Source organism: Aegilops tauschii, chromosome 6, assembly GCF_002575655.3.
Source record: "Aegilops tauschii subsp. strangulata cultivar AL8/78 chromosome 6, Aet v6.0, whole genome shotgun sequence".
NCBI classification, from domain to species: domain Eukaryota; kingdom Viridiplantae; phylum Streptophyta; class Magnoliopsida; order Poales; family Poaceae; genus Aegilops; species Aegilops tauschii.
The window spans coordinates 118,813,445-118,828,709 of record NC_053040.3 but is presented as its reverse complement, the minus strand read 5'-3'; the positions used below and the strand labels follow the sequence as shown (position 1 = coordinate 118,828,709).

At 46.5% G+C, this 15,265-nt stretch overlaps 1 protein-coding gene across 1 annotated transcript; it reads left to right on the top strand.

The window, feature by feature from the left end:
• Window positions 1-8,629: 8,629 nt before the first annotated feature.
• Window positions 8,630-10,762, top strand: LOC109747559 (uncharacterized). Its single transcript, XM_045230353.2, has 3 exons — window positions 8,630-9,041; window positions 9,620-9,867; window positions 9,953-10,762. The coding sequence occupies exons 1-3, from the start codon at window positions 8,630-8,632 to the stop codon at window positions 10,397-10,399; spliced, it is 1,107 nt and encodes a 368-aa protein (XP_045086288.1). The 3' UTR covers window positions 10,400-10,762.
• Window positions 10,763-15,265: the final 4,503 nt, after the last annotated feature.

Here is a 15,265-nt window from a genome sequence, read left to right as displayed (position 1 = left end):
TGACAAAAGAATGCGATTCTCCAGAATCAAACAAGACAGTTGCGGGTGCTGAGTTGACAAGGAACATACCCAGCACGATGTTCGGGTCTTCCTGGGCTTCTTCTACAGTGACATGATTCACACGAACCTTGCCATTATTGGGCGGGTTGCGGGGAGCTTGGTTCCTTAGTGGCATTCCACGGCCTTGGCATTGGTTCTATGCATTGGGGCGCGGTGCATCTGGCTTCTTGTTTGGGCAATTCTTGGAGTAGTGTCCTGGCTGACCACATCCAAAGCAAGTGATTTGGTTGGAGTTGTTGCTCTTGCCAGCGTTGTTATTGGGGTTGTTGTAAGCTGGCCTGGGATTGGCGTACTGCTGAGGCTGATATTTGGTGCGAGGTGCAGGGGCTCTTGGCTGTTGATATGTTGGCTTGACCGGGGCTGGCTGCCATGGGCGAGGCTTCTGGTTGCTGGAGCTACCCTTCCTGATCATCTTGCTCTTATGGGTATCATCCAAAGCACGTCGCTTGTCTTCAAGCATGAGTGCCTTGTTCACCAGATCAGGAAAGGTTAGGCAATCACACACAACAAGCGAGTACTGCAGAGTCTGATTAAGGCATTCCACGAAGCACTCTCTTTTGGCAGCATCAGTGCTGACATCCTCAGGAGCATACCTGGATAGAACACTGAACTTCTGCATGTACTCCTTGACAGTGCTACTTCCATGCTTCAGGGCTCGGAACTCACGCTTCTTGATGGCCATGATCCCGGAAGGAATATGGGCCTTGCGGAATTCTGCCTTGAAGTCATTCCAAGTGATGTTTTGCCCAGCATGCATGACCTTGAATCCATCCCACCAAGCTCTGGCAGTTCCCTCGAGACAGTGGGCAGCATATGCCACCCTCTCACGGTCCTCAGTGCAGCTGACTAATTCCAACAGATCCTCAATGGTGCGGACCCAATCGTTTGCATCCAGGGGTTCAGCTGTCTTGATGAAGGTGGGTGATGCATGCTTCTAGAACTCCGCCAACGTGGAACATCCATTGCCATTCCCCGCCTGCTGGCGGTTGTTGGTGACAGCTTGAGCAATCATCTAGAGGGCTGCAGTGTTGGCTTGGTGTTCCTCTCGGAAAGCTTGGAGAAGCTGAGCCAAGTCCATGTTCGGCGGAGGTGGTGGTGGTGGAGCTTGTCCTTGGGTTTGGTCCTGGCTGGCTCCTCCTTGGGTGGATCCTCCGGCTTCTTGCTGCTGGGTAGAGGTACCAGTACGAGTTACAACAGGCATCCTGTTGGAGTGGTCAAGGTCTTATGATTGGGATAAAATAAGGGAAAACAAGGTAGATGGGGTGCCTAGTAAGGGGGTGGGTGTGACACAATTTAAGTCAAGCAAAGGCCGGAAGGCCAAACTCATGCATCAAAACCAAATGGGTGATGTAGTCGTTTACAAGTTCCCGAAAGGGAAAGTATGACTTCCGTCAAAATAAGTCGAAAGCAAACACACACAACATGGTTTCATTTGAACCATTACATGGACTCGAGTTCGCATAAGGGGTACACGACCTATCCTACCTTAAGGGTTACGGACTGGCTATCCTAGTCCTAAACGGTGTGCAAGTGGTGGAATGCTCGGTCGCGTATTCCGGCTCCTCTGGGTCTTCCTCCTCATCTTCATTCGTCTTAGTTTCTTCGTCACTTGAGGGAGTGGGGGAGTGGAGGCGCTGAACACGGCGCTGCTTCGCCGGTGGCACCGTGAAGAGGTTGCGATAGTCCTTTCCCGTCATACGGCGTGGCTGAGTTGATCCTTTGGCATGTGTAACCTATAGGGGTCGCCCGCCTCGATAGGCAATAACGGGCTATCCAAGGGGTGCACCATCCTTCTTGATCATGTCTGCATTTGCCTGAGCTAGGCTGAGGAGCTCCTTAGTCTCGTGGAGTTCCTTCCGGAGCTCCATCGACTCCGAGGCCAGGTGTTGTGCCAGGCTGTCAGCACACAAGTTGAAGTAGGTCTGGAAACGGAGGGGCAGTCCTTCGTCCATGGGTGGGGCTGGTGTGCTGCTCTCGTCATCACCCTCCTTCCGATAAGGCAAGTAACACTACTAGGGAAAACCCTAGTAGTAGCGCTTGAAATATGCATAGCAGTAGCGCTGGGTCCAGCGCTACTGCTACCGCGCTACAGCTAAGTTGTAGCAGTAACGCTGGTATGGGCAGCGCTACTGGTAAGTATTGTTAGCAGTAGCGCTTCCTGCAGCAGTGCTACTGATAACTATCTGTAGCGCTTGTTATATGAAGCGTTGCTGCTAAGCCGGCGCTACTGCTAGATGATTTACATCGCTACTGCTAATGTTCCTGCTTTCACCGATTCGCACCCCTCTACGTATTTGTGCGGTATTTATACAGTCTCTATACAATAGTTTCATCAGATCATACTAAACATACACTATTCTCATCATATCATAGACATACTGTAGTCTCGTCATACCATCATCATCATCATTGAACACAAATATCATCACATCTCAAAAATAGCGATACACAAGTGCGATCATGTCATGTCTCGTATAAGTGCAACTGCATGGTCATGGCACACACACAAGTTTCATCATCTCTATCTAAACCATGATGTAGAAGAGAAGAGCGATTAGCATGAGCAAGAGCGTGTCTATGTAGTACCGGCGGTCCCGCCCCTGCTCATGCTGGAGTGTCCACCTCAAGTAACTACTTTCCGCTTCGGCTCTGCTGTCGAACCCTCTATGGCTAGCACCCGGGTGCCTGTGCACCCGGGCCTGTGCGGCTGGCCAGTGGTCTAGACTCCTGGAACCCTCCCAACATACACGGCATAGTAGCGCTTCGCCATCTCTTATCTATGTACCTGCATCATGAGTTGATGAATTGAATGATAATATGCAACATAATGTACTTAAGAAAACAAAGCGGCATAATTAGCAAAATACAAGCAACCAATAGTAAACATAAATGACGAAGTTCCTCATACCCAAACTAATTAACTAGAGCGATCTACGCTAGTTTAGGACCACGGTTTAGTTACATCACATAGTTTTGCCGTGCATAAATTCAAAGTTTTGCCATAGAAAGACAGTAGTGACACATTGTCATCAACAATTAGTCCTCCATGTCGGCGGTCCAATCTTCATAGTCGGGGAGGAAGCACCCGAGCTTCTTGAAAGGCTTAAGGTCCAGACGCTGAGCGAGTAGCAGTGCTCGGACATCTTCCCGCGTGATTGGCCCATGGTAGAACATCCCTGTTGGTTCGAGGACCTGCTTCATGATCACTTGGCAAGTTCACACTGTACGTGGTAAAACTCAAATCTGATTCGATGATTTGGTGTCGTTCCTATGCTTGTGGCCCAGCTGACAATCTCGGCATCGTTGGTAGTAGGTGACATGCGAAGGCGTTGATTATCCCTTCTGTACTCAAGCAGGTGATGCATGAGGTGGAATCCATCAGCCATACTGGTGTGCGGTTGCTGGATGCAGCAGAAGTCGGTCTTATGACCGAAAGCCAGCCCGCGATTCCTGTACTTTTTCACCTTGATATATCCACCAGATAGGCTAAAGGTTAACATGGCACTATCGAGAACACTCTTTATGTGCTTGTAATCCTTTTTCCTGAGGTTCTTCGATGAGTCAGGTACATCGCATGGGAGTATTCCGGGGACAAAACGATGAGGACGGCGCCCCCCCCCCCCCCGCTGCGCAAATTAAGTACACCTCAAATTAGCCTCCATGCTACAAAGGAATGATTAACACTTACGAAAGGATATGTGCAGATGACTTACGTGGGATGATAAGGCAAGAGAATCACTTCCTTGTCCTTATTAGCGATCATGAGTTCGCCGAGGTACTTGCTCGCATAGTCACGGTGTTCTTTGCAAACTGCCAAGAAGCTCTCGTGCATATAGAACGGGTCTGCGACGCAGATATATTTGATGTTCTCGACCCTGATGAAGTAGTTCAGATACAGCGCATGCATGCGGATGAACTGGAAATCCAGCTTGGTCATGTGGACCATGTCGTAGATGTAGTCAAATCGCAGGATGAACTTGTTCGCGGGCTATCTCTCGACGTACAACTTCCCAGGCGGCACCTGAGCCGCGTAAAGCGGGTATCCTAGTTTTTTCCGCGACCAGAAGGCTTTTCTCTCTCGCTAGCACATCTTCATGCAGTCTCCTTAGATCATTGTTCAGTAGGTGTTGTAGCACTTCGGCAATTAGGATCGGCTCGCCGGCGACATGGAAGCGCTTCGCACCTTGGACAGGTATTCTGTCTACCACCTGGGGTTTCAGAGGCGGCCGGCTGCTTGAAGCAGCTCTGGCGCCTTTAGGGCCTTTCTTGTCCGGTCTCCTCCTTTGCTTCTTGGCGGGTGGCGGTAGTGAGCCCACCATACCTTCCCTAACCACCACCCCCAGTGTCGTCGGGCTAATCAGTGGACGGGCCTCGGGGGGTTGCTGGGTACAGGCGGCATCTAGAGGTGTCTCCTGCGAGGATCGCTTGAAGAGAGACTTTTTGCATTCCGCCTTAGGACGTTCCGGCTCCGGCAAATCAGGCAGCATCAAGTCATCATCTCCACGCTCATAGCTTGAGTCTTCACCATCCTGAGCCATCAATCCTCCATCATCATAGGCGGTATTGAAATACTTGTTTGGGTCATCATCATCATCCTCCATATCATCATCAACGGGTGGCTGGCTCGCTTGCCATCTCTGGCAAAAGATCCCGAAGGCGAGTCCGCGCCTTGAGTGCAGCAGCCTCAACGGCGAGGAGCAGGGTCGCCATCTGGGGTCCTTCAAACAACCAGCTCGTTGGAGGGTCGTTCGCCCTCACAACTACCTCCACGTGATACTCCTTCTTGGTGTTGTTGATCCAGTGCTCCTGATAGGAGAAGGTGGGGGCTCGAGTGAACTTGCACTTCTTGAGGATGTCCTCAAGAAGCACGGGAAATCCGGTGGTTAGGAAGTCCTCAGCTACGACGGCCATCTACAAAAGTGGAAGGGAAAAGGTCAATAGAGGAAGTGTGACCCATGTTTGGGATATTTTTAGAAAAAGATGGTATATAGGTAGTTTTGGTAAAGAATCTCGCTCTAACTAACGTCCATGCTAACTAAAGCTTCCCACTGTCATGATAGCTCTGATACCAGCTCTGTGGGGACACTGACTCATAAGTCGAGATCACTGAATGCACGTGTATAGTGATCCCAGAGATCAATGCTCACTGAACACTCAGAAGCTGAATAACGAGAGTCTTACATCCATACATACTGTCTTACACAAATTATGACCATTATGGTCAAGTCTTATAGATAGATAAAGCCTCAAGGGCTGAACATCAAATAAACTCAAGCAGCGGAAATCTTCGTAGATAAGTAGAACCCATGCCATCTGCCTTAACCCTACAGGCATTCTGACTGGGAAAGCGTCCTAGTTCGCATGTTCGTCTCCAAAGAATTCTTCTTCAAACTCCTATTCTTCCATGCCTGGCCAATTAAATAACCAGTGGACAGCCAATGAGTACTTTGAATGTACTCGCAAGCAACCCATGTTTTGGTTCAAGATACAACAATGCATGATATAGGTAAATTTTGCAGGAAGCTAATTTTATTGTGCTATGACATGTTCAACAACTGGTAAAACATGCATCATATGAATTCAGGTAACCATAGGGACTGGTTACAGATATCAACATAAATGGAGTGGGCATCAACCCAACTCAATCATGTCAAGTCCTTTGACTTGACCCAAGTAGTTCTTCCCACTTATCCAAACACGCACACTGGTTTGTAAACATGTGGACGTAGCCCAAGAGCGGTTACCCAACTGTCCTTGACCGTGGACACGGCTATTTGAGTAGTTTGACACTCCGAAGAGGTTGCACACTTTACCCACATGACTCGGGGAACTTCCGTGTCAAGCCACGACTCGCGGTATATCACATACCCGAGGTAAGCATGCGAACATTATCTTTCCCTTGACAACACTAACAAAGAGTCCACTCGTTGGCCCTTGTCCTCACGATGTACATCATGCGAGACTCACTTGAGATCGTACCATCCGAGAGGGGACGCAACGGTGTGCTCGGTGTCTGTAAAAACAGCCATAGTCGCCCTACCTGGCACGACTCCGTATCGAGAGAGTACCTCATACCCTCTCGCCACTAGTAATGCGGACTCCTTGCTAGTATTGACCAACGTAATCAACAAAGCCCCGTCCCATAAGGGGTATTGTGGTTGTACATGTAAGGTTGGAATAACGGTCGCAACTTAAACCAATCCATTTTCGAAAACACACTCCCACAACTTGCTCCGGTACACCACTTCTTTGTCAAGTGGTTACCTAGCTCATCATCTCCCTCGGGCATTAGTGGCACCCAACGGGGTTTACGAAAATTCTTTGTAAATACTTTTGTCTCCATCACCATGCATATACCCGTCCCACTTGCGTAGCATCTACTTTAGCATCCTATCTACTCCCACCGGCATAACCCTCATAGGAAGGTAGGGTCATGCACAATGCAAGTATCAACAAGGAGGAAATGAAGGCAACCCACCGAAGTGGCTACCACCTCATCATGATTTCGATGCAACAATAATAAAGTGCTATATGACATGCATAAAAAGGGGGTTTCATAGACATGGTCAAAGGGCTGCTTGCCTGGCTCAGCAAAGACTTCAGGGTCTTCAAAGTCTTCTGGTCCAACTCCTTCGTCAGCAATGCAATCTATCGTCGCAAAATAATAACGAGAAAAATAAGCCAATAGTAAAACAGAAAAACCAAAGTGCTCAGAAAAATGTCAACTCATTTTTGTTAAATACTAGGGGGGGAACTAAGAAGGGAAAAATTCTTAGTTTTGGATTTGGAGCTAAAGGGACAGAGTAATGGCTTTTCAAACAGGGATTTAAATTGCTCAAATTTGAATTTAAATTTGAACAGTACAGAAAAGTTGGTTGGACATGTATGAAAGTTACACCATTAACTAGGTGGGATTTTTACAAGAATTTAGGAGCTGGAATTATTGCATTTGGATATTTATTTAATTATTTGGAATGTTTGCAAGTTTGCACGTGAAAAGAAAAGACAAAGGGCACTGTGCTTGCTGGGCGAGAACAGCCGCAGCGCAGCAGGCCCAAAGGAAGAGGAGGCCCAGGCGAGCCAGCGCGCGCGCCAGGTTTTCAAACCTGACGGGCGGGGCCCGGGCGTCAGCGAGAGAGAGGTGAGGATGAAAGGTGGGCTCCACCTGTCATCTCTAACCTCGCGGCAGAGAGGTCTCCGAGCTCACCGGCGACGCTACAGGGCACGGTAGGTCGAGCGGGTGGCACCGCTGGACTCAGGGGGATGTCGCCGTTCGGGTGGTGGTGGAGGTGGTCGCCGGAGCTGCCTGGTTCGCCGGCGACGAGGTCACGTGGCGGAGGTGTTTCGGGCGTCGGTGGCTCCGGGCCTTCCCGGCTGCTAAAAGAGCGGGGAAGTGGGGGGAAAGGGTCAGTGATGCCGCGTGGTTCCAGATCGAGAAAGAACGGGGGCGGAGGAGGCCTGTACCGCGCGAACACCGACAAGCCGAGGCGGCAGAGCTCGAGCTCGATCTCGAGCTCGGGCGGCTCTAGAGACAAATGGATGGTGTGGGAGGTTGATTAGGAGTGTGGGGGAGCGACAGGGAGTGAGAGGGAGGCTTGGGGCTTTCTTATATGGGCTGGCCGAGGTCCACCGTCGGCGCGGCTTATGGGTGCACGCGGGATTGGCTCTGGTGGCCGTTAAAGAGGGAAAGAATGGCTCGGGGGTGTTCATGGGGGTGGTCTAGGGTGCCAGGGAGAGAGAGGAGGAGTGGGACGAGCTGCGGGCGGGCCACAGGAGCGGCGCAAGCATTGGCCGAGCGGGGCGGCGCTCTAGCGCGAGCTGCAGGAGAGAGAGAGGAGGGCGCGAGAGCAAGTGGGCGGCCTGCTGGCGTGGAGCAGACGTCGAGGGACATCGACTGGCGCGCGGGGGAGGCTCGAGGCGGTCGGGGGACGCGGCATCAACGGTCGGGTGCCCTTCCATGTGCTCCAGAGCACAAATTTGGCTGGCAACCGCGGCTTTCCCGCGTCCTCGCGCGTCCACTGGTGTCTGGAGGCTGCAGGAGGAGTGGGCAAAAGTTTTGGGGAGCCTTGGATGCTCTGGAAAGCTGAGGGGAGAGAAGGAGGCTGAGAGAGAGAGGGAGGAACCCACTGTCCAGAGAAGAAAAATGGGGTTCTCCCCCCCCCCCTCATCATTGCTTCCTCGGGCAGAAAAGCATACAGGTGCTAGAGGGGGACTAGGAGGGGTTGTGGTAAAAATATCAGCTCATGGAGATTAGTGGAAGGGGTTGAAACAAGCATTTTTAAATTCTGCCAGAAGGTGTTTGATGGTGGTTTGGGATAGCTAATTTGCTCAACTTGCTTTCAGACTTAACAGGAGTGAGGCCCAGTTCTTTTGAGCATATTGTGGAGAATTTCAGTCTGGAAATTCTAGAGCCAAAAGAACTCGAATTCACTTTCAAAGTCTGGAGAGGATTCTCTAGAATCTTAGTGCAATCGAAAAGCTACCAAAAAGCATGATTTTCCCAGAATCTCAGGATTTTGGCAAGTCCCACCAAAGAAAACATTTCAAAATAGAAGTGTACCCCTATCCCATGGAGAATTTACACCTGGAATGCCACTGGGCCATCCACGCACTGGCCCAAGAAAACGAGCAAGCGCCTTCACTCGACCCCTGCCTGTTCGCATCGGGGAAAGATTCCCCAGCTGCAGCAAGGGCTAGGGTTGTCTCGCCGCCGCAGGATCCACCTCGCCGCCCAGGCCCTTGCCGCTGCAGGCCCAGTTCCCGCCGCCAGCCAGCCAGGTTCCCGCCGCCGCCGACCATAACTCACTCCGCCGCCCCTCTTCCTTCGCCGCTCATCCACCCCTCTGCCCTGTCTCCGCTCGCAACCACCGGCGCTGCACCTCCACGGCGACCCCGACGGGCTTCAGCTGCAACTGGACGGCCACCGGCGCTGCACCTCGACGTCCACGAGCAGCCCACGCGAGGAGCAGGCCACACCCACGGTGAGCCATCCTCTTTCCTATCTCTCTGTTCTTCATTTGTCTTATTCGAAATTGATAGATAGACTGATTTATGTTGCATAGGTAGATGGATTGATGCTTGAATCTGTTAGATAGATGGATGGATTGATTGCTGATGGATGGATGGATTGAGCCAAATGTTGTAACTAGTAAAAGCAACAAAGATTCGGAACAAACCTTTTGTCAACAACAGCAATCTTGGGCAATTCATCCATACCTTTTGTCAACAGCAGCAGTCTTTAACAATTGCTGATGGATGGACTGATGCTTGAATTTTTTTTGCTTGTTGATAGATAAATGGATGGATGGATTGACGCTTGATTTTTTGTCTGTGTTCTACTATCAACTGTGGTATTGATGTTATTGGTGCTATTTGCTACTATACGCAGATGTTGTTACATTGATTTTTATGGTAGAATGCCAATGTGATAATGCTTATGTCAATTCTATTCAATGCTAATGTGATAACGGTGAATCATAATGGTAGATGGAGAAAGTCAAAGAACCCAAAGCAAATTGGGACAATGTTGCTCATACAATTTTTATGAATGCGTGCGTAGAGGAGGTTCGAGCAAATAACTGCAACGATGGTTATTTGTCCGACATAGGACAAGCTAATTTTCATAAAAAGTTCAACGAACGCTCTGGAAGAAACTATTCGACCCAGCAAATCAAAAATAGGTGGGGTGTATGTAGAAGCGAGTACAACACATGGAAGACATTGATCCAGCAAGCATCTGGCTTAGGAAGAGATGAGCATACACACACTATTGCAACTACAAATGAGTGGTGGGCATTGGAGATAAAGGTATTGTTGTTGTCATGTAAATTCTTAAATAACGAGTCATGTTGCTTCAGTTTTGATATTAACCTGTGGTGCTATATGATTACAGGCACATCCAGAAGCTGCCAAGTTTCGCTATGCTCCACTAGCGGAGGAGGAAAAAATGTCAGAGGTTTTCGATACTACTTGTGTCACAAATGAGCATGCGAGGGTGCCAACTCCCTCGTATCAAGGTGATCCCTCTCGAATCAGTTTGGAGGATGACTCAGGTTGTGATAGTCATGAAGGCCAAGTTACCCCTGTTCAAAATCGAGCCAAGGGTGGGAAGAAGAGGGCGTGTCCTTATTCGCCAAGTCCAAAGATGAATGACAAGTGGGCAAGCAAGAATGCTAAAATGAGGCTTTTGTATGCATGGTGGACATCTTCGGTGCAAGAGACAAGAGGGATGCAGAGGAGATTGCAAGGGAGAAGAGCGATGCAGAGGAGAGGGCAAGGGAGAAGAGGGATGAAGAGGAAAGGGCAAGGGAGAGGAGGGATGCAGAGAAGAGAGATGTAGAGGAGAGTGTGGATCCAACAAGAAAAGAGATTAAACAAATGATGGCCATGGTGGAAGCGGATGGTGCAAAACCAGGAAGTGATGAGCATTTCTATGCTACATTTCTTTTCATGGAAAAGAAATATCATGATGTTTTCTCCACTTTCATAGCTCATGAATCTGTTGCAAGGCTTGAATGGATAAAGAGGATGTGGGAGCTCAATAATAAGTAGAACATCTATGTTTTAATTGCTTTCTACCAGACTATTTACTTGTAATGTTGTGAGCTAAGCTACTTGCTTTGGAGGTGTACTTTTGTGAACTAAGCTATTTGCTTTGGAGATGTACTGTTATCTGAACTGTGTTGTATCTAATATTACACTATGTGCATGTTGTTGTGGCAGATGGATAAATCTAGAAAGAAACAAGAAGAAAAGCAATTTGAGGCGGCCATGCTTGCATTTGCTCTGGATGTGGCGTCGTCAAGTGTGACACTGTCGTATGCACCAAGAAAGTTACATCTTGTTACAGACTCCAATGGGTAGAAGAGAAGGAGAAAGATGCAAAATCTTTATATGCTATGTTCAGAATGAGGAGGTCAGTGTTTCGCACATTGCATGATCTGTTAGTTCAGAAGTATGGGCTTGAGTCAACTTCCAACATTTCATCCAAAGAAGCATTGGCACAATTTTTATGGACTGTGGGTACATGTCAGACAACTGATAATGTCACAGATCGGTTTGCACATAGTCATTCTGTCATTAATAAAAAATTACACGAGGTTTTGGTGTGTCTAGACCGCATGGTCGGTGATTACATAAGACCAATTGATCCAACTTTCTCTGAACCACACCCAGTACTTAGAAAAACAAAGTTTTGGCCTCATTTTCAACATGCTATTGGAGCCATTGATGGAACACACATTAAGGTGATTGTGCCTAAGGAGTTGGAGCCCCAACACAGAAATAGGAAAGGTTACACAAGTGAAAATGTTATGGCAGTGTGTGATTTTGATATGAGGTTCACGTTTGTTGTTCCCGGATGGCCCGAATCTGTTCATGACACACGTGTATGGAGCAATGCCATAGTTCGTTATGATCACTTTCCACAAGCCCCCACAGGTAACATCTCGCATGTATCCATATTGTTATATACAGGATGGTATGTTGTAAATTTCTAATTTCTTTTGTCGTACTGTAGATAAATATTATCTTGTCGACTCCGGATATCCAAACAGGGTTGGATATCTATCTCCATACAAAGGGCAACGATACCATGTACCAGATTTCCAACAACACCCACCAGTTGGGAGATATGAGACATTCAACCATCAGCATTCTTCTTTGTGAAATGTCATCGAAAGAACATTTGGTGTTCTCAAGATGAAATGGCGAATTCTTGGAGATGGAGGCATACCTCGGTACAAACCGTAGACCCAAAAGATGATTGTCACTGCATGCATGTGTCTCCACAATTGGATTCGTGATAGCAAGTTACGTGATGAGCATTTTGACAAGTTCGACAATGATGCATATGTGCAACCTCCATTGCCGTTTACAGGAGCCAATGCTCTACCACCAGAAGATGATGGTACCATGAATGCAGTATGCGAGGCGATTGCTGCTAGTCTCGTACCTTGAGATTATCCATTTTTTTAGTTCATCCACTTTTGTAATGAACAAATCTTTAAATCCATTCTAAATGCAATATTTAGCACTTTTTATGACATTCGTAAATCACTTTCGTACTCATATTCGACTAGATACTGTTAGAAACAACAAGGTGTTAATAAATTCATCAAACATTTTCTGTCTAAGGGTACTACAGACATTTCAACACACAACTCTTTCCAGAATCTCAACCTACAATCCTAGAAAAGAACTCGGCAACAGATTCTGGGAGAATTTTCCAAAATCTTGATTCTGCAGAATCCTGTGTGAAAAGAACTGGGCTTCAGTGGCATCACAAATCAGTAGTTGCCCACAAACTTTTAGGTCAAATGGAAAAAGTAGCCAATGCAACTTTCGTAAACCCTAGAAATCAACAGAAATGGATTTTCTTAGATCTAGCTAAGCTAATTTCTTCTCCTTGATGCACCACTTGGTGCAGTGTCATTAATTGGGTATTTGAGTATGCCCACAAAGTTTGAGAGCAAAGGAACAAAGTTGACAATGTAAAGTTGCTCAAACTTGGATCTGGACAAAGAGGGTTTTGGGTCAGTTTTGTGAACCAAAACTATTTTGATTGGGATGAAACTTTGCAAGATCATCACATTAGGCATGTGTGACTTGCCAGAATTTTCTTGGAATTTTTTAAGAACATTTCAAAAGCTTGAATTATCCAGAAAGGGTTTTTTAGGGATTTGACAAATATTTTGAACATGACCATGTGTTGAAACTCGGATATATGGACAATATATGTCCACTGAGTTTCCCTAAATTTTCACAAATATTTTTGAAACATTAAAATAATTTTAACTTATTAAAGACCATTTCTGGCCTTAAGAAGAAGCCTTTAAATAAAATAGCAAAATAACTTTTGAAATTATTATTTTGTGGTTTTGGGGGGGGGTCCTATATCTAATAGGATTCAAATATACTCTTTGAAAGATTTTTCATAACCCGAATCAAGTACTTGTAGTGCAAACCTCAATTCGAGGGTTTTTGGAAAACCTAATTTTGTAAATTCTTTTTGGCCAAAAATATTTTTGTAAGAAAATTATATTCTGTCCTATACACATGGCATGATCATTGGGCAAAAGTTTGGATCATGTACATGAAGTATAGAAGGTGGAGCTATATTATGGCTTTCATGATCACTTGAAACCACAGACAAAAATCCTTGTCAAATAAAAAGCCAAATAATGCAAAAGTTTTTGTTGGTCCAAATTTTCATGATTTATTAATGCAAATGAGATGTTACAAAATGCAGGGTGTGACACCCTCTTTTATTCCCCATTATCCATTGCACATGTCTATCATACAATGTCTGTACATTCAATTACTTTTCTGGTTTATCAGCCATTTGAATTGGAGAGGGTGATGGCAGTATCTAAGGGAGTAACAACACGGTCTTCAGAAAAGATAGTGCTACCAGTTGATGCAGATAGAACCACGGTTGTACTTGCCCAAGAACCAGCCCCACCACACATAACCCAGACTCTCGCAGATTGTACCCCTACCCAGTTGAACAAAGAACCAGCTACACCCCTTCTAACCCCAACCCCAGCAGATAGTAACCCAGTTCTAGTTGACACAACACCATCTCCACCACAGAGCACCTAAACACGAGCAGTTAGTAAGGGAACTGCAGTGCCCAAAGCACGAGAACCACCACTCCGAATCCCAACTCAACACTTAAAGGAGAAGAAGAATTGTTCTTAGGTCAGGTTCTGTAGCTATGGTTCATACTCCTTTGCTCTTGCATCACCGTATTTACTCATACCAGCTATTTTCAAATTTGAAGGATGGAATTGAAACTCCAATGGCACAACAGGTATGTTTTAAACATGTTTCTTTAACTGGTTTGCTGTTGTAACTTGTTCTATGTTGATTTCAGTTTCAACTGAATAAACAGTTATGTTCTCATGTCATGCACATTACAAGTGTTGTTATTTCTCTATAGTTTCCCACACTTATATTTTGTCTATTCTGCTTTGTCTTGAACAAATATTATTTGAACTGTGTCTCTATCTTGATTTGGCAACAAAAACTAGAATAATATAGACCATAAAGTGACCATAGTACGTAGATATATGTTTGTTTCATGTTGTTATCCTATCCACTTTACTACTGAACTGATTTACCAAAATGAGTTTCATATACAAATACAACATGGTAAACCTGTGATGTGTCTGCTTGTTTCTCTTTTAGAATGCGGACAAAATATTGGAGAACAGTACCCCGTTATGCAATGGTAAAGGAAGTAATGCAGATAAGGTTCAAGATAGTGAGACATCCCTGTCGGTCTCCAAGAAAGCTGATAAAAACTATCTTGACGACAGTGAGAGAACCCAAAAGCCATGTCTTGATGTAGTGTTCGAGTTACTGGCCACTACTGCTGGCACAAGCTCTTCGAACTCGCTGCCTGAATCAGTTCATCTTCTTGAGTCTCAACTTCAAGTTGAAAGAGATCGATCAGATGTGCTGTGACAGGAAGCTGAAGGACTGAGGAAGTCCCTGCAGAATTCAGATGCATACTTTCTGGTGCAACAACAAGCGCTGGAGGATTTAAGCGCCAAACAAGAGAAAAGTGGGGGAGCTTGCTAAGCATCTTGCCAGCATTATGGGTACCCAGGATATTGTTTCTTGAGCTCTTCTGAAGTAGTTTCGGTTCTAGACTTGTTTCGCTGCGGCGTTTATTTGCACTGGTCGCCAACTTTGACAACCAGTGTATATCATATGCTGCTTTGTTCCCTATATTTGCACTGGTGGCGAACTTTGATGCCCAGTGGATGTAATATGTGTAATAGCCGTGATAGCCTAGCGTAAGTTGCTTGCCTATTTATTTCCTTGTTGTCTTGTTTATTTGTTTGCTTGTAGTCAGTGCAGTTCTTTTTCCGCGGTTTGCTAGTGGCCGCAATAACCTATTTTTTAAAACTAGGCCACAATAACCATGGGCTACATATTTACTGTAGTTACCATGGGTCTCCTACGGGCCATAGAAACAACGGGACTTCTAAGGGCCGTAGAAACAATGGGCCTTCTACAGGTCGTAGCATCAATGGGCCTTCTACGGGCCGTATGATCGATAGGCCAAACATGGGCCAATAACAGACCGCATTATGGGCCGTAAACGGGCTAGATTTCGAATCATCCGTTCATGGGCGACAATAACGGGTCATCGTTAGTCGGCCGTTTTTATGACGCTATGAAAACGGCCCAACGG